General features: G+C 46.3%; 1 protein-coding gene across 1 annotated transcript in view; it reads right to left on the bottom strand.

Moving 5' to 3' along the window:
* Positions 1-1,436: 1,436 nt before the first annotated feature.
* Positions 1,437-20,071, bottom strand: part of LOC130297920 (uncharacterized) — a gene marked incomplete at its 5' end in the record, with an annotated part of 145,804 nt that continues 127,169 nt past the window's right edge. Inside the window, 6 exon segments of the mRNA XM_056550769.1 lie at positions 1,437-2,019; positions 2,021-2,604; positions 14,656-14,917; positions 15,084-15,148; positions 15,232-15,358; positions 17,985-18,158. Coding sequence (XP_056406744.1) covers positions 1,558-2,019; positions 2,021-2,604; positions 14,656-14,917; positions 15,084-15,148; positions 15,232-15,358; positions 17,985-18,158 — 1,674 coding nt within the window.

Genomic DNA, 20,071 nt, shown 5'->3' with positions numbered 1-20,071 from the left:
GGAAAACACTGAATTAGGTAACAGACTAACTCAGTGTTTACCCACCAATGTGCCTCCAGCTGTTGCAAAGCTACAACTCCCAGCATATACTGACAGCTGCTTGTTACCGGGCATGCTGGTAGTTGTGCAAGATCTGGAGGGCACAGTTTGGAGTTTTGCAAGATGCACAGTGATTTCCAAACTGTTGTCCTCCAGATCTTGCAAAACTACAAATCCCAGCATGCCCAGACAGCAAATGGCTGTCTGGACAGGCTGGGAGTTGTAGTTTTGCAACTTGTAAGGGGGAGGGCACTTACCCCCGTCATCGTGGACGCCTCCAGACACCCGCTGCTCCTGTAGCGATCCCGTCGCGCACATGTCGCCACTGCACACCCGATCACTGAGTGGGTTAATCAAATGGGGTGTCGGGCGGGAGTGGTCTCCCACCGGACACCCCGGGACTTTAGCTAATTAACCTGATCAGTGCCGCGGGAGCACACATTTAATGAACGCCGCCTAAATTTTTTTCTTTTTCATATCAACTGGCTCAAGAAAGTTCAACAGATTTCTAAATTACTTCTATTAAAAAAATCTTAATCCTTCCAGTACTTATTAGAGCTGCTGTATATTGCAAAGGAAGTTGTGTAGTTCCTTTCTGTCTGAACACAGTGCTCTCTGCTAACACCTCTGTCCATGACAGGAACTGTCCGAAACAAGAGAGGTTCGCTGTGTGGACTTGCTCCTACTCTGGACAGTTCCTGACATGGACAGAGGTGTCAGAGAGCACTGTGATCAGGCAGAAAAGTAATTCAAAAAGAAAAGAACTTCCTCTGGAGCATACAGAAGTAATTTACAAACCTGTTTAACTTTTTGGCACCAGTTGATTTGAATTTTTTTTTCTATCGGAGTATCCCTTTAAGACTGTCTCAGCAGAGCTTACACAAAGGCAGCCAAAGGCTGTCCAGGAATGCTGGGAGTTGTAGTTTTGCAACATCTAGAGGCACCCTGGTTGGGAAACACTGGCTTAGAGGGTGAAACTTGACTGCCAATGGACAGACCACTGTTTGGATGGGTTATGGAGTATGTCCATTGGGACTTCTCCATGAGGAGCAGTGAATATCACAACCATATATCACACTCTTCTCCTATTATGAGGACTGAAGGTGTTTGTGGAACAATATGAAATGCAACAGACTTGAATTTACACTACAGGCTAGATACGTGTAACTTCAACACACTTTTTGACTGGCAGAAATGACAGCACAATGAGTACTGACTGTGTTTGCGGAAATATATGAAATGCTACAGAACGACAGGCTAGATACAGATTACGGCACTTGCTACTAGAGCTGGTTCAGTGTTTGCCGAATTCAGCTCGCTCATCTCTAATCACAACCATATATCACACTCTTCTCCTACCATGTAAACTATAGTGATGACATCGCTGGATCGGTGACTACGTTCTAAAAGAAAACTTTTATTAACAATTGGGAACAAGTTTGGAGATGCAGTATATGATATATGTATAAATGTCAGATATCCTATGTACATGGTTAATATATAGATGTGTTATCTGCATCATTTATTGCTCTGAATTGTCTCCTCACCTGCATGAATTCTTAGATGTTTGATAAGCTGTGTTTTCCGGGTAAAACATTTCCCACACTCTGAGCATGAAAATAGTTTCTCCCCTGTGTGAGATCTTTTATGATAAACAAGACTGGATTTCTTAGTAAAACAATTTCCACATTCTGAGCATGAAAATGGCTTCTCTCCTGTGTGAGTTATTTTATGTCGACCAAGACTGGATTTCTGAGTAAAATGTTTCCCACATTCTGAACAAGAAAAAAGCTTCTCCCCTGTGTGAGTTCTTTCATGTTCAGTGAGATATGGTTTTCGAGTAAAACATTTCCCGCATTCTAAACATGAAAATGGCTTTTCCCCTGTGTGATTTCTTTGATGCTGAACAAGATCTGTTTTCTCTGAAAAACTTTTCCCACATTCTGAACATGGAAATCGCTTCAGTGCTGAGTGAGTTTTTTTGATGTTTTACAAGATTTGATTTGTGAGTAAAACATTTCCCACAGTCTGAACATGAAAATGGCTTCTCCCCTGTGTGAGTTCTTTGATGTCTAACAAGATCTGAGTTCTGAGTAAAACACTTTTCACATTGTGAACATGAAAATAACTTCTCTCCGGTATGAAATCTTCCATGTTCAGTAAGATATGATTTCCGAGTAAAACATTTCCCACATTCTGAACATGAAAATGGCTTCTCTCCAGTATGAATTCTTGCATGTTCAGTAAGATAGGATTTCCGAGTAAAACATTTTCCACATTCTGAACATGAAACTGGCTTCTCCCCTGTGTGACTTCTCTGATGTTGGACAACATCTGTTTTCTGAGTAAAACATGATAATAAGATCTCCTTATTTTGCTGAACATCCTGTGATGACTGAGAAGACAGGACCTGTATATAAGGATGAGATGAGAGATCTTGGCTGTGAAGGGCTGAGGGTGTATCTGGGATAATGGAATGTTCTTCATATGTATCTTGTGTGATATCATCATCTGCTTTATAATCTGAAGATATAAGATTCTCCTCTGATCTCCTGCTACAAGAATCTGCAGAGAATAAAACAGACGAAAATGGCCAAATTTGACATAATGGAACATTCACCATCCAACGATCATTGTGATCTGGTCTGATTGTGCATTGTGTCAACAACATTGGTGGCACTACAAGGTCCAGCACGTTCGAAACACTACACTACAAATCCAATGATTTGCCCATCTTCCCCATCCTCCTCCTACCCTATCGTATATACCTTTCTACCGCCTGTCTTCTCCATCCTCCTCCTACCCTATCGTATATACCTTTCTACCGCCTGTCTTCTCCATCCTCCTCCTACCCTATCGTATATACCTTTCTACCTCCTGTCTTCTCCCTCCTCCGCCTACCCTATCGTATATACCTTTCTACCGCCTGTCTTCTCCATCCTCCTCCTACCCTATCGTATATACCTTTCTACCGCCTGTCTTCTCCATCCTCTGCCTACCCTATCGTATATACCTTTCTACCGTCTGTCTTCTCCATCCTCCTCCTACCCTATCGTATATACCTTTCTACCGCCTGTCTTCTCCATCCTCCACCTACCCTATCGTATATACATATAGTTAAGAAGAAAGTACAGGCAACTCACCACGTTGTAGTAACTTCGTGTTTATTACTGGGACATGCAGGTAAAGCGGCTCCACGCCACACCGGGATGCCGAACACTAGTGCGTTAACCGATTAATCGGTTAATCGGTTAACGCACTAGTGTTCGGCATCCCGGTGTGGCGTGGAGCCGCTTTACCTGCATGTCCCAGTAATAAACACGAAGTTACTACAACGTGGTGAGTTGCCTGTACTTTCTTCTTAACTATATGGATTTGCATTTATCTTATCACTATCGCAGTACATGAGCACCACCACATGAAGATACGCTGCTAGCTAGAGTGCGCATATAGACTACTTAAGGGAGAATATATAGAGGGAGAGCAGTGCCAGCACTTCACTTTCTGTTATGAAGCCCTATCGTATATACCTTTCTACCGTCTGTCTTCTCCATCCTCCTCCTACCCTATCGTATATACCTTTCTACCGCCTGTCTTCCCCATCCTCCACCTACCCTATCGTATATACCTTTCTACCGCCTGTCTTCTCCATCCTCTGCCTACCCTATCGTATATACCTTTCTACCGCCTGTCTTCCCCATCCTCTTCCTACCCTATCGTATATACCTTTCTACCGCCTGTCTTCCCCATCCTCCGCCTACCCTATCGTATATACCTTTCTACCGCTTGTCTTCTCCATCCTCTGCCTACCCTATCGTATATACCTTTCTACCGCCTGTCTTCCCCATCCTCCGCCTACCCTATCGTATATACCTTTCTACCACCTGTCTTCTCCATCCTCCTCCTACCCTATCGTATATACCTTTCTACCGCCTGTCTTCTCCCTCCTCCGCCTACCCTATCGTATATACCTTTCTACCGCCTGTCTTCTCCATCCTCCTCCTACCCTATCGCATATACCTTTCTACCGCCTGTCTTCTCCATCCTCCTCCTACCCTATCGTATATACCTTTCTACTGCCTGTCTTCTCCATCCTCTGCCTACCCTATCGTATATACCTTTCTACCGCCTGTCTTCTCCATCCTCCGCCTACCCTATCGTATATACCTTTCTACCGCCTGTCTTCCCCATCCTCTGCCTACCCTATCGTATATACCTTTCTACCGCCTGTCTTCCCCATCCTCTGCCTACCCTATCGTATATACCTTTCTACCGTCTGTCTTCTCCATCCTCTGCCTACCCTATCGTATATACCTTTCTACCGCCTGTCTTCTCCATCCTCCGCCTACCCTATTGTATATACCTTTCTACCGCCTGTCTTCTCCATCCTCTGCCTACCCTATCGTATATACCTTTCTACCGCCCGTCTTCTCCATCCTCCTCCTCCTACAGAGTCACTGGTAGAGAAGGATCTGGGTGACTTGTAGATCACAGACTACAGAATAGCACAATGTCAGGCTGCTGCTTCCAAAGCCGGCAGGATATTGTCATGTATAAAAAGAGGCATGGACTCAAGGGACAGGGACATAATACTCCCCCTTTATAAAGCATTGGTACGGCCTCACCTGGAATATGCTGTTCAGTTTTGGTCGCCTGTTCATAAAAGGGACACTGTGGAGCTGGAAAGGGTGCAGAGACGCGCGACTAAACTAATATGGGGCATGGAACATCTTAGCTATGAGGAGCGATTAAAGGAGTTACAATTGTTTAGTCTTGAGAAGAGACGTTTAAGGGGGGATATGATAAACGTATATAAGTATATAAATGGCCCATACAAAAAATATGGAGAAAAACTGTTCCAGGTTAAACCCCCCCAAAGGACGAGGGGGCACTCCCTCCGTCTGGAGAAGAAAAGGTTTAGTCTCAAGGGGCGACACGCCTTCTTTACCATGAGAACTGTGAATTTATGGAACAGTCTACCTCAGGAACTGGTCACAGCAGGAACAATTAACAGCTTTAAAACAGGATTAGATACATTCCTGGAACAAAATAACATTAATGCTTATGCAGAATTATAAAACTACATCCCTTCCCATTATCCCATTACACCCGTCTCTTCAATTCCTTGGTTGGACTTGATGGATGTATGTCTTTTTTCAACCATACTAACTATGTATATACCTTTCTACCGCCTGTCTTCTCCATCCTCCTCCTACCCTATCGTATATACCTTTCTATCGCCCGTCTTCCCCATCCTCTGCCTATCCTATCCTATGGTATATACCTTTCTACCTCCTGTCTTCTCCATCCTCCTCCTACCCTATAGTATATACCTTTCTACCTCCTGTCTTCTCCATCCTCCACCTACCCTATCGTATATACCTTTCTACCTCCTGTCTTCTCCATCCTCTGTCTACCCTATCGTATATACCTTTCTACCTCCTGTCTTCCCCATCCTCCGCCTACCCTATCGTATATACCTTTCTACCGCCTGTCTTCCCCATCCTCCTCCTACCCTATCGTATATACCTTTCTACCGCCTGTCTTCTCCATCCTCTGCCTATCCTATCGTATATACCTTTCTACCACCTGTCTTCCCCTCCCTCTGCCTACCCTATCGTATATACCTTTCTACCGCCTGTCTTCTCCATCCTCCGCCTACCCTATCGTATATACCTTTCTACCGCCTGTCTTCCCCATCCTCCTCCTATCCTATCGTATATACCTTTCTACCGCCTGTCTTCTCCATCCTCCTCCTACCCTATCGTATATACCTTTCTACCGCCTGTCTTCTCCATCCTCTGCCTACCCTATCGTATATACCTTTCTACCGCCTGTCTTCCCCATCCTCCTCCTACCCTATCGTATATACCTTTCTACCTCCTGTCTTCTCCATCCTCCGCCTACCCTATCGTATATACCTTTCTACCGCCTGTCTTCTCCATCCTCCTCCTACCCTATCGTATATACCTTTCTACCGCCTGTCTTCCCCATCCTCCTCCTACCCTATCGTATATACCTTTCTACCGTCTGTCTTCTCCCTCCTCCTACCCTATCGTATATACCTTTCTACCTCCTGTCTTCTCCATCCTCCGCCTACCCTATCGTATATACCTTTCTACCGCCCGTCTTCTCCATCCTCCTCCTACCCTATCGTATATACCTTTCTACCGCCTGTCTTCTCCATCCTCCTCCTACCCTATCGTATATACCTTTCTACCGCCTGTCTTCTCCATCCTCTGCCTACCCTATCGTATATACCTTTCTACCGCCTGTCTTCCCCATCCTCTGCCTATCCTATCGTATATACCTTTCTACCACCTGTCTTCCCCTCCCTCTGCCTACCCTATCGTATATACCTTTCTACCGCCTGTCTTCTCCATCCTCCGCCTACCCTATCGTATATACCTTTCTACCGCCTGTCTTCCCCATCCTCCTCCTACCCTATCGTATATACCTTTCTACCTCCTGTCTTCTCCTCCCTCTGCCTACCCTATCGTATATACCTTTCTACCGCCTGTCTTCTCCATCCTCTGCCTACCCTATCGTATATACCTTTCTACCGCCTGTCTTCTCCATCCTCTGCCTACCCTATCGTATATACCTTTCTACCGCCTGTCTTCCCCATCGTCCTCCTACCCTATCGTATATACCTTTCTACCTCCTGTCTTCTCCTCCCTCTGCCTACCCTATCGTATATACCTTTCTACCGCCTGTCTTCTCCATCCTCTGCCTACCCTATCGTATACACCTTTCTACCTCCTGTCTTCTCCATCCTCTGCCTACCCTATCATGTATACCTTTCTACCGCCTGTCTTCCCCATCCTCTGCCTATCCTATCGTATATACCTTTCTACCGTCTGTCTTCTCCATCCTCCTCCTACCCTATCGTATATACCTTTCTACCGCCTGTCTTCTCCATCCTCCTCCTACCCTATCGTATATACCTTTCTACCGCCTGTCTTCCCCATCCTCCGCCTACCCTATCATATATACCTTTCTACCGCCTGTCTTCTCCATCCTCCTCCTACCCTATCGTATATACATTTCTACCGCCTGTCTTCTCCATCCTCTGCCCTCCCTATCGTATATACCTTTCTACCTTCTGTCTTCTCCATCCTCCGCCTACCCTATAGTATATACCTTTCTACCGCCTGTCTTCTCCATCCTCCGCCTACCCTATCGTATATACCTTTCTACCGCCTGTCTTCTCCATCCTCTGCCTACCCTACTGTATATACCGTACCTTTCTACCATCTGTCTTCTCTATCCTCTGCCTACCCTATCGTATATACCTTTCTACCGTCTGTCTTCTCCATCCTCCTCCTACCCTATCGTATATACCTTTCTACCGCCTGTCTTCTCCATCCTCCGCCTACCCTATCGTATATACCTTTCTACCGCCTGTCTTCTCCATCCTCTGCCCTCCCTATCGTATATACCTTTCTACCGCCCGTCTTCTCCATCCTCCTCCTACCCAATCGTATATACCTTTCTACCGCCCGTCTTCTCCATCCTCTGCCTACCCTATCGTATATACCTTTCTACCGCTTGTCTTCTCCATCCTCTGCCTACCCTATCATATATACCTTTCTACCGCCTGTCTTCTCCATCCTCCTCCTACCCTATCGTATATACCTTTCTACCGCCTGTCTTCTCCATCCTCTGCCTACCCTATCGTATATACCTTTCTACCTCCTGTCTTCTCCATCCTCCTCCTACCCTATCGTATATACCTTTCTACCGCCTGTCTTCCCCATCCTCCTCCTACCCTATCGTATATACCTTTCTACGTTCAATACTTTTTTATTATTAAGAAATTTTCGTTCAAGTGACACAAAATAAGTATCAAGATAAAACAAGCATCGAGACAGGCGCAGCTGTCTTATAGATAACGGCAGAAATTAAACAGTGGGACAGGCGCAGCTGTCATAGAAAAATGATAACATAGAACTCAACAAAATCAATGGGGTAAACCAAAGGGAGGACAAGTAGGTGTTGTGCAATATAAAAATCAAGTGTGCAATACCTGTACTAATGGAAATGAGTGTAGGTCTGGAATGGTGTACTTACGGAGAACGGTCTTGTGCCCATATAAAGATGTAATCAGATGGGGAATGTTAATGAGTTGGTATAATGAGGAGCTTTATTAAATGAGGTATGGGTATTGATTCATCGTCAAATCAAATATCCTTGCAATGTGTGGATGTAAGCCAGACTGCCCATCTAGCAGAGAAGTGTTTCAGTCTCTGAGATCCCATAGCAATTATTTTCTCATAGGAATAAGTAGTGTTAAGCTTACCTATTAATGAGTCTAGTGATGGTGTGGCTGCAGTTTTCCAGCAGCTAGTAAGGAGTACCTTGGCTGTGATGCAAAAAATGCAAAAAAAGTCTCTATGTTGTGGGAGTATTTTATCTATGTTCAGAAATAATAGGACCAAGTCCGGGGACCATGGGAAGCGATATGGGAGGATGGAGAATAAAAGCTGTTTACAAGCGTTCCAGAAATGTGATATAAGGGGGCAGGACCATAAAATGTGGTATAATGAGCCTTTCTGACCGCAACCACGCCAGCAGAGCGGAGAAGAGTTTGGGTAAGCTAGCGAAATTTTGTCTGGAGTGAAATACCAGCGGAGGACCGTTTTATAGTAAGATTCTAAGTACGAAGAGCATTGTAGGGCCCTATTCGCACTTCGGAGGGACCTTTGCCAGTCTGGTAGTTCAATGGATCTATCTAAATCCCTATCCCACAATCGTAGTGGGTAACTTTTGACTAAATTGTCTGAATCCATGAGCATAGTGTAAAGTGGCCGGAGGCCTTTGCCTGTGGATTGAAAATATTTCAAGACTTGTGTGTGCAGGCCTATCGAGGGTGTTGTCAGACTAGAGAGGAAGTGGCGGATTCTAAGATATTTGTAAAAGTCAGATTTGTGTATGTTATATAGACCCTGGATGATGTCAAAGGGAAGGAGCACATTTTGTCTATAAAGAAGTCCCGCGTGTGTGATGCCTTGAGTTATCCAGTTGTGGAGAGGGATGTCAATTAGATGGGATTGGATTACCGATAGGGGTATATCATGGGGTCCTAATGTCCAAGGACAATTTAGTTTATTAAGGAAGGTACGCCATGCAGAGAAGGAGGCTGAAATAACTGGGTTGGAAACGTTGGGTGGGGGCAGCTTCCAAATAGGAAAAAGTAGTAAGTCCTGTAACGTACATGGGGAAACAGCTTGACGCTCAATGAGTAACCAGGGGAACAGGTTGTCCGATGACCACCAATGCTTAAGTTGTGCCACAAGAGTGGCAATATAATAACCCTGTATATTAGGGATGCCCAGGCCTCCCGCCAGTTTGGAGCGTAGTAAAAGGGATGCTGCTAATCTAGGCTTTTTTTCTGCCCAAACAAAGTTGGACAGGATACGTTGGGCTTTGACAAAGAAGGAATTAGGAAGAGGGATAGGCAGTGTGCGGAAAAGGTAAAGAAGTTTGGGGAGGAGAAACATTTTAAACGTGGAAATTCTACCAGTCCATGATATGTCATGGCGCGAAAGGTGATTAGCTTCCATAGAGAGGGAGGTGAGTAGAGGATCATAGTTAAACTTGTATAACGTGTCCGTAGGGTATGAAATGTGGGTACCCAGGTAGTCAATATGCGAGGACCGCCAATCAAATTGATGTGTGGTTTTCAATTTGGATAATATCCTAGCGGGGAGATTAAGAGGCAATGCTTGGGTCTTCAGGGTATTGAGCTTATAATAGGATAGGGCACCGAATTCCGTTATGTTATCTAAGACTGCGGGTAGGGAGGATGACGGATCTCCTAAGGTAAGGACCACATCGTCCGCATACAGCGAGATGGTGTGGGGCGTAGGGCCAATAGGTATGCCCGATATTCTATTATCTAGACGGATGGCTTGAGCTAATGGTTCTATAGAGAGAATGTAGATGAGGGGTGAAAGCGGGCAACCCTGACGGGAACCATTAGTTATCTCGAATTCATCAGAGAGAGTGCCATTGACCAACACCCTAGCTGTAGGTCCAGAATATAAAGCTGAGATCGCAGACAAAATATGTCCTGCGAAGCCCAGTCGTTTCAGAACCGCAAAAGCATAAGACCATTTGAGACGATCGAACGCTTTTTCTGCGTCGAGCGCCAGGACCACCGCGGGAGTTTTATGAGACTCAATCTGATGAAATATATGTATAAGTCTTCTGGTATTGTCCGAAGTTTGGCGTCCAGTTATGAAACCAGATTGGTCGGAGCCAACAAGACTAGGCAGGGTAGTAGCAATCCGGGTGGCTAGGAGTTTGGCTAATATTTTAATGTCCTGATTCAATAGGGAGATGGGTCTGAAGTTCTGTGGTACATCTGAGGATTTACCTGGTTTAGGGAGTGTGGTGATGAGGGCCTGTAAGTTTTCTTTGGGGAGGGTACCAGTTGTAAAAGCAGTCATGCAGAAGGAGGCTAGAGAGGGGGCTAAGGAATTACTGTAAACTTTATAGTAAGAGCTATCAAAACCGTCGGGTCCCGGGGCTTTGCCAGAGGGGAGAGAGCGAATCACCTTTTGAATTTCTGAGACAGAGATAGGGTCATTGAGGGCGGAAAGTTGAGTGGGGTTGAGGGAAGGAAGACTTAATCTATTTAGATAGGATTGAACCGCATCAGTGGCGTTAGGGGGTTCTGGTATAGTGGAGTTTAAGTTATAAAGGCTGGCATAAAATGTTTTAAAACCGTCCGCAATATCTTTAGGGGTGTAAAGACGTTTGGCTGTGGTTGGGTGGACAAGTAAAGGGATCTTAGATTTTAGTTGGCGTGATTTAAGGCGGTTGGCTAGAAGTTTGCCAGATTTATTGTCTTGGGCATAATATTTTGCATTAGACTTCCTAAGGGCCTTCTCATATGTAGCCAGCATAAGGCAGCGAAGGTCTCTTCTAAGGGACAGTAATTGAGCAGCCATGGGTTCCGAGGGAGTCGATTTGTTAGCCTTTTCTAAAGTTTCTATTTGAGTCAGTAAGCTACTGAGTTGCTGATCTTTTCGTTTTTTAAGTATGGAGCAATATTTGATGCACATACCTCGGATAACTGCCTTATGGCAGTTCCATACAGTGACCGGGCTGATCTCAGGGTCGCTGTTTAGTAGGAAATAATCTTTGATATCTCGCAAGAGACATTGGGAATACTCCCCGTGGGACAGAAGAAATTGACTGATACGCCACATATATGTAGGTGGCGATGACACAGAATCTGCTAATGAAAGAGAGACTGGGGCATGATCTGACCATGAGATCCTGCCTATGTCGGTTTGTCGAATTGACTGGAGTAGCTGTCTGTCCACGAGGAACATGTCCAACCTAGAGTAAGTATTATGCACTGCAGATAAGTGCGTGTAATCGCTAGCTGAGTCGTGATGTAACCGCCAGACATCATATAAATCATGTTCCCAAGCCCAAGGGGACAATGAAAGGGAGGGGACACGTGAGTGAGAGGTGGAGTCAACTGATGGGTGCATCACTGTATTAAAGTCCCCACATAAAACAAGGGAGCCCCATTTACGCTTATGGCAACGCCTAAGAAGGGAGTTCAGAAACCTAATTTGTCCCGTGTTGGGCGCATATAGAGAAACTAATGTGATAGGCAAGGAGTTAATAGAGCAGTAAAGTATGATAAATCTACCCTTGGCGTCTGTCTCTACATGTACCAACTCAAACGATACAGTGTTTCTAATACCTACAAATACACCTCTAGACTTGGAGTCGTGGTGAGAATGAAAAGTATGTGTAAAAGCTGGGTGACGAAGTCTATGAGCGTCCGTGCTAAGTAAGTGAGTCTCTTGTGCGCATATTACATCACATTTAAGGGCAAGGACTTCTCTCCAAAAATGAGAGCGCTTATGGGGCACATTTAGACCGTTCGCATTCAAACTAACTATATTTATAACCATAATGCGAGTATTTGTTCAGTAGATAACACAATAAACATTGTATAGAACAGGGAAGAGAGCACGCCTCCCAGCTAGCACGCGCTCTCTTAATGAATACAGGTAGTACAGCAGAGAATGGAGGGGGTGAAGGGGAGGGGGATAAAAAGAGAAAATCTGTACAACAATATGACAGAGAGGGTAAGAAACAGTATAATAAAAACAAAACACGACTCATCTTGGTGGAGTCAGCGGGTCTGAGAGGGTGAACAATCCCGCCCGAAGCCTCAGGCGTGTGGACCACCGAATCGACCCGACTGAAGCCAATCAGAACAGGGGGGTGAAAGTTCGCACTGAAGCCTAGGTGGAGGCGGCAGCAGTCCAGCTCCTGTTAAAGAAAAAAGTTACAAGAACAGGCATATGGAAACATATCACCGGTTATTGAGAAAAACACACTCATTGCCGTTTAGCTTGGGCGGGGGAAAAAAGTGAGCGAGTCTGTCCGGTTGGAGTGAGTTCCATGTTCCAGGAGGAAAGCAGGGCTTGACCTTCTGACAGTGACTTGATTACATGAATGGAGTCACCTCTTTTCACCAGCAGGCGGACAGGGAAGCCCCATCTATAGGCAATTTTCGCAGACCGCAATGTGGTTGTGATTGGTTGTAGCTCCCTGCGAGCCTGCAGTGTAGTTGCCGAGAGGTCTGCATAGATGGAGACCTTATGGAATGGAGCTGGGAGACCCCCGTTTTTCCTAGAATATTCCATAAGTTTTTCTTTTACTGTGAAAAAGTGAACTCTGGCTAGGATGTCTCTGGGTACACTATCATCCAAAAACTTTGGACGCGGGATCCTGTGGGCGCGGTCCACTTCTAATTCTTGGATGGAGCAAGAAGGAAGAGTAGCTTTGATGAGGGACCTTACATATTCAGGAATGTTAGCTGGAAGCACTGTTTCAGGAACCCCTCGGAGTTTAATGTTATTTCTGCGGCTTCTGTCCTCTAGGTCAGCCACTTTAGCTTTTAGTGCTGCCACATCATCTATCATGTCATTATGTGAGTCAATAAGCTCATTATGTGAGGTGGAGAATTCTTCAAATTTAGACTCTACATGAACCATCCTGCTAGACAAATCAGACACTGAGGAGTTAAGTGGTGCAACAATGCTCTGGATGTCAGCTAGGAATGTTTTATGGAGGGCCTGCAGCATTCCTTTCATGGCAGAGTCAGTGAGAGATGTGTTAGTGACAGCTATGTTATCTAACTCCAGCGATATCTTTGCAGGGGACTTAGGCACAGTGTCCCAATCACATACCTCTGAAGTAGAGAGGGAAGTGTCCAGTCTAGGTCTCTGCTTTGCAGGGCTTTGAGAAGGTGTACTTGTCTGCGATCCCCAGCCTGCCTTCAGTGCCGGGGCAGCCACATTGTTAGAGATTAGATCTGCAGCACTGTGAGCTGAGGAAAGAGAGGGTCCAGGAGAGCCAGGCTGTTCTGATCCAGGTGGGGACCGAGTGTGTAGAGCTGGGTCTGAAGTAGATCTGTGTGGAGGACACAGTAATGTGGAGGATCTCTGCTGTGCAGGCTGGGAGGCAGAAGTAGGTGAGTGAGGCTGTTCCTCGCCATCTTGTGTTCCCCTTGTGGTCCGGGAAAAGTTAAAAGCAGAGAGTTTCTCCTGTCTGCCATGTCTTTTCTTTCGGGCTGGCATGGTCCAGAGGTGTTCAGGAGCTCAGATATGAGAAAAGGTTTGGGTGATCTTGGTGATAAATGCTGAAATTAGTCGCTGAAAGGAGCTGAGGAGACAGAGCTTAACTAACTAACAGCCATCCACCCCGTATATACCTTTCTACCGCCTGTCTTCTCCTCCCTCTGCCCACCCTATCGTATATACCTTTCTACCGCCTGTCTTCCCCATCCTCCTCCTACCCTATCGTATATACCTTTCTACCGCCTGTCTTCCCCATCCTCCTCCTACCCTATCGTATATACCTTTCTACCGCCTGTCTTCTCCTCCCTCTGCCCACCCTATCGTATATACCTTTCTACCGCCTGTCTTCCCCATCCTCCTCCTACCCTATCGTATATACCTTTCTACCGCCTGTCTTCCCCATCCTCCTCCTACCCTATCGTATATACCTTTCTACCGCCTGTCTTCTCCATCCTCTGCCTACCCTATCGTATATACCTTTCTACCGCCTGTCTTCTCCATCCTCCTCCTACCCTATTGTATATACCTTTCTACCGTCTGTCTTCTCCATCCTCCTCCTACCCTATCGTATATACCTTTCTACCGCCTGTCTTCTCCTCCCTCTGCCCACCCTATCGTATATACCTTTCTACCGCCTGTCTTCTCCATCCTCTGCCTTCTCTATCATGTTTCCCCTTCCTCTTTTCTGTGTATAGCTCCTCCTTGTTCCCAGTTTTTGACAGGTGTCTCTGCTCCCTTATTTCCATGGTGCTCTATACTGTTTAGATGTCTTTAATCAAAAAACTTTAGCAGACAAAAACTTTAAAGTAAAACGTATCTATGAACACCCAAGTGATGGATCAGCATAACCCAGTCATCAGAAGAAGGATGAAAGTCCCTAAAAATTGTACAGGACATAAGGATACATAGGCTACACCTACAGAGCAGAAGGGGAGGAGGCCGCAGAAGTGTTTATACTAAGGATTGGTGGAGAAGAACTATAATGTAGGATACTCACATGAGCGATTACCTGTAGAAATGTCCTCATACTGCTCAATACCGCTCACATCTGTCTCTTCTTCTACTTTTACTATTGTGTCTGGAGCATTAGTATAGATCAGATCTTCCCCTGTTGGAATGTCCTCCTTATACTGCTCATCACCGCTCACATCTGTCTCCTCTTCTTCCTTTACATCTGTAGTATTATTATAAATTAAATCTTTTCCTGTAGGAATGTCCTTCTTATACTGCTCATAACTGCCCACATCTGTCTCTTCTTCCTGATGCATAAGATGTGGAAGGAATATTGTAAAAGTCATCAGACAGTAGGAGAAGTCATGTGGGATATTATAGATGAGCAGGAGATGAGGAGTCATGGAGGGTGAGGGGACTGACCACAAGAGCTTCACAGCCCTTCTACAGATCATAGGGAATATCTCCACCTACCTGATCATCCTGTGGAAGAAGAGGACGGGGACACCTCTCTGGTGCTGTTCTCTTACTGGATCTGACTGTAGGGAACACATACAGAGACTGAATTCATTCTTTACATACAAATAATGAGAGGACGTGTGTATATAGTCATGTCTATTACCTGGTGATGGGAGGGGCTGCTGATCCTCCATCATCACCTGATCCTTGTACTGATCCTTGTGTCCTTCTACATACTCCCACTCCTCCATGGAGAAATAGACCGCCACGTCCTGACACCTTATAGGAACCTGACACATAATGATACAGTCATCACCCCGACCCCTCCAGTGGTGTTACTGTATAATGTCCCAGCATTCCCAGCAGTGTCACCTCTCCAGTCATCACCAGACCCCTCCATTACTGTATAATGTCCCAGCATTCCCAGCAGTGTCACCTCTCCAGTCATCACCAGACCCCTCCATTACTGTATAATGTCCCAGCATTCCCAGCAGTGTCACCTCTCCAGTCATCACCAGACCCCTCCATTACTGTATAATGTCCCAGCAGGGTCACCTCTCCAGTCATCACCAGACCCCTCCATTACTGTATAATGTCCCAGCAGTGTCACCTCTCCAGTCATCACCAGACCCCTCCATTACTGTATAATGTCCCAGCAGTGTCACCTCTCCAGTCATCACCAGACCCCTCCATTACTGTATAATGTCCCAGCAGTGTCACCTCTCCAGTCATCACCAGACCCCTCCATTACTGTATAATGTCCCAGCAGTGTCACCTCTCCAGTCATCACCAGACCCCTCCATTACTGTATAATGTCCCAGCAGTGTCACCTCTCCAGTCATCACCAGACCCCTCCATTACTGTATAATGTCCCAGCAGTGTCACCTCTCCAGTCATCACAGAACCCCTCCATTACTGTATAATGTCCCAGCAGTGTCACCTCTCCAGTCATCACCAGACCCCTCCATTACTGTATAATGTCCCAGCAGTGTCACCTCTCCAGTCATCGCCAGACCCCTCCATTACTGTATAATGTCCCAGCAGTGTCACCTCTCCAGTCATCACCAGACCCCTCCATTACTGTATAATGTCCCAGCATTCCCAGCAGTGTCACCTCTCCAGTCATCGCCAGACCCCTCCATTACTGTATAATGTCCCAGCAGTGTCACCTCTCCAGTCATCGCCAGACCCCTCCATTACTGTATAATGTCCCAGCAGTGTCACCTCTCCAGTCATCACCAGACCCCTCCATTACTGTATAATGTCCCAGCAGTGTCACCTCTTCAGTCATCACCAGACCCCTCCATTACTGTATAATGTCCCAGCAGTGTCACCTCTCCAGTCATCACCAGACCCCTCCATTACTGTATAATGTCCCAGCATTCCCAGCAGTGTCACCTCTCCAGTCATCACCAGACCCCTCCATTACTGTATAATGTCCCAGCAGTGTCACCTCTCCAGTCATCACCAGACCCCTCCATTACTGTATAATGTCCCAGCATTCCCAGCAGTGTCACCTCTCCAGTCATCACCAGACCCCTCCATTACTGTATAATATCCCAGCAGTGTCACCTCTCCATTCATCACCAGACCCCTCCATTACTGTATAATGTCCCAGCAGTGTCACCTCTCCAGTCATCACCAGACCCCTCCATTACTGTATAATCTCCCAGCAGTGTCACCTCTCCAGTCATCACCAGACCCCTCCATTACTATATAATGTCCCAGCAGTGTCACCTCTCCAGTCATCACCAGACCCCTCCATTACTGTATAATGTCCCAGCAGGGTCACCTCTCCAGTCATCACCAGACCCCTCCATTACTGTATAATGTCCCAGCAGGGTCACCTCTCCAGTCATCACCAGACCCCTCCATTACTGTATAATGTCCCAGCAGGGTCACCTCTTCAGTCATCACCAGACCCCTCCATTACTGTATAATGTCCCAGCAGGGTCACCTCTCCAGTCATCACCAGACCCCTCCATTACTGTATAATGTCCTAGCAGTGTCACCTCTCCAGTCATCACCAGACCCCTCCATTACTGTATAATGTCCCAGCAGTGTCACCTCTCCAGTCATCACCAGACCCCTCCATTACTGTATAATGTCCCAGCAGTGTCACCTCTCCAGTCATCACCAGACCCCTCCATTACTGTATAATGTCCCAGCAGTGTCACCTCTCCAGTCATCACCAGACCCCTCCATTACTGTATAATGTCCCATCAGGGTCACCTCTCCAGTCATCACCAGACCCCTCCATTACTGTATAATGTCCCAGCATTCCCAGCAGTGTCACCTCTCCAGTCATCACCAGACCCCTCCATTACTGTATAATGTCCCAGCAGTGTCACCTCTCCAGTCATCACCAGATCCCTCCATTACTGTATAATGTCCCAGCAGTGTCACCTCTCCAGTCATCACCAGACCCCTCCATTACTGTATAATGTCCCAGCAGTGTCACCTCTCCAGTCATCACCAGATCCCTCCATTACTGTATAATGTCCCAGCAGTGTCACCTCTCCAGTCATCACCAGACCCCTCCATTACTGTATAATGTCCCAGCAGTGTCACCTCTCCAGTCATCACCAGACCCCTCCATTACTGTATAATGTCTCAGCAGTGTCACCTCTCCAGTCATCACCAGACCCCTCCATTACTATATAATGTCCCAGCATTCCCACCTCTCCAGTCATCACCAGACCCCTCCATTACTGTATAATGTCCCAACAGTGTCACCTCTCTAGTCACCAGACCCCTCCATTACTGTATAATGTCCCAGCATTCCCAGCAGTGTCACCTCTCCAGCCATCACCAGACCCCTCCATTACTGTATAATGTCCCAGCAGTGTCACCTCTCCAGTCATCACCAGACCCCTCCATTACTGTATAATGTCCCAGCATTCCCAGCAGTGTCACCTCTCCAGTCAGCAGCTCCATCATCTTGTTGATGAGTTCTCTGATCTTCTGTTCATCCATTTCCTCATGTATCAGGGAGTGAGGTGGGGGCCCCGGGATTGGGCTCAGGGTTCTTCCCCATCCTTCACACACAGGGGCCCGACAGCGCCCACTAGAGGACTTCTTCACTACTGTGTAATCCTGTGTATGGAGAGACACATTAATATCACTACATACATTCCCAGAATCCCTCACCTCTCCAGTCATATCCATCTGTTATTCCATAGATAAGAATGAGGTCATGTGACATCACTCCCAGAATCCCTCATCTCTCCAGTCATATCCATCTGTTATTACATAGATAAGAATGAGGTCATGTGACATCACTCCCAGAATCCCTCACCTCTCCAGTCATATCCATCTGTTATTACATAGATAAGAATGAGGTCATGTGACATCACTCCCAGAATCCCTCACCTCTCCAGTCATATCCATCTGTTATTCCATAGATAAGAATGAGGTCATGTGACATCACTCCCAGAATCCCTCACCTCTCCAGTCATATCCATCTGTTATTACATAGATAAGAATGAGGTCATGTGACATCACTCCCAGAATCCCTCACCTCTCCAGTCATATCCATCTGCTATTACATAGATAAGAATGAGGTCATGTGACATCACTCCCAGAATCCCTCACCTCTCCAGTCATATCCATCTGTTATTACATAGATAAGAATGAGGTCATGTGACATCACTCCCAGAATCCCTCACCTCTCCAGTCATATCCATCTGTTATTACATAGATAAGAATGAGGTCATGTGACATCACTCCCAGAATCCCTCACCTCTCCAGTAAGCCGGAAGAGTATCTGTAGGGTGAGGTTTATGATCCTGTCGGCCATCTTGTTCCTGTCTCTCTCCATGGTTGATGGGTCATCCAGGAGAATTCTCTTATATAGAAGATATCAGCAGAGGATCCTGGATTGGAGAAACCTGAAGGGAAGAAGAGGAGACGATGATAAACCGCACCAGATTCTATGGAGAAATAAAATCCATTTCCTGGAGATAATCTGGGGAAACATCTGAGGAGACATTATAGTCACAATGATTTCGGATGAGTTCTCCTCTATGACAACGTCCTCGGAAATTACCAGAAAATCTTTCAGAATCTTTGGCGGCAAAAAACAAAATACAGAAGAATAAACACCGAGAACACGAAAAGAAAGACAAGAAGGTAAACGTAAAGAAAAGAGAAGGAAAAGGGAGGATAGAGGGTGAAGGGAAACAAGGGGGGGGGGGAAGCATAAGGCGGGATGTCTCAGCCACACCCCCTTGTGATGTCACAGCCACACACCCTCGTGATGTCACAGCCACACCCCCTCGTGATGTCACAGCCACACCCCCTCGTGATGTCACAGTCACACCCCTCATGATGTCACAGCCCCACCCCCTCCATTCATGTCTATGGGAGGGGGCGTGTCGGCAGAGCCTGGATCCACAGAGGAGTCGGCCCAGTTCTCCATAAACCTCCTTCTACAAGATGGCGGCGGCCGGGGAGACATGTGGACACCGCGGGGAGAGAACCAGAAGGAGAAGAAGAACCTGACATATTAGAGGTAAAGACATAACAGGAATAGGGCCACTAAGACAGGAGGGCGGGGCTTCTAGCTGGGGGCCAACTGGGCGGAGATATAGGAAATGAGTAAAGATGGCGGAATAACACAAACAGCAGCAGAAACAAGACAATATATTAACCCTTCTCTCACCAGGAGCAAAGATAAAATAATATTAAAGTAAAAACCACAAAAAATACAGAAATCAGAGGATGAGGGGATCGCCTCTATATAGGGGAGGGGGTGCGATTAACCCTTGTAAGGTTTTATTGTCAGTACAATGCATGGGTCATACCAGTGTGCGGGGGGGAGGAATATACCATCTGTGCTGCTGGGGGGACGTAAGGGAATCCTGACAGGGAGAGAACACACATACCTGTATCTGTAGAGGAGCCGTGTACTTACAGGACCTGCGATGATGTCACCGTCATGTGATCAGTCACATGGAGGAGTCACATGATCAGGGGCTGCTGCTCTAGGCTCATCTGCTCAG

This window comes from Hyla sarda (genome assembly GCF_029499605.1).
Source record: "Hyla sarda isolate aHylSar1 chromosome 1 unlocalized genomic scaffold, aHylSar1.hap1 SUPER_1_unloc_1, whole genome shotgun sequence".
NCBI lineage: Eukaryota > Metazoa > Chordata > Amphibia > Anura > Hylidae > Hyla > Hyla sarda.
The sequence above is the reverse complement of the archived record's forward strand: the minus strand, read 5'-3'. Positions and strand labels throughout refer to the sequence as shown.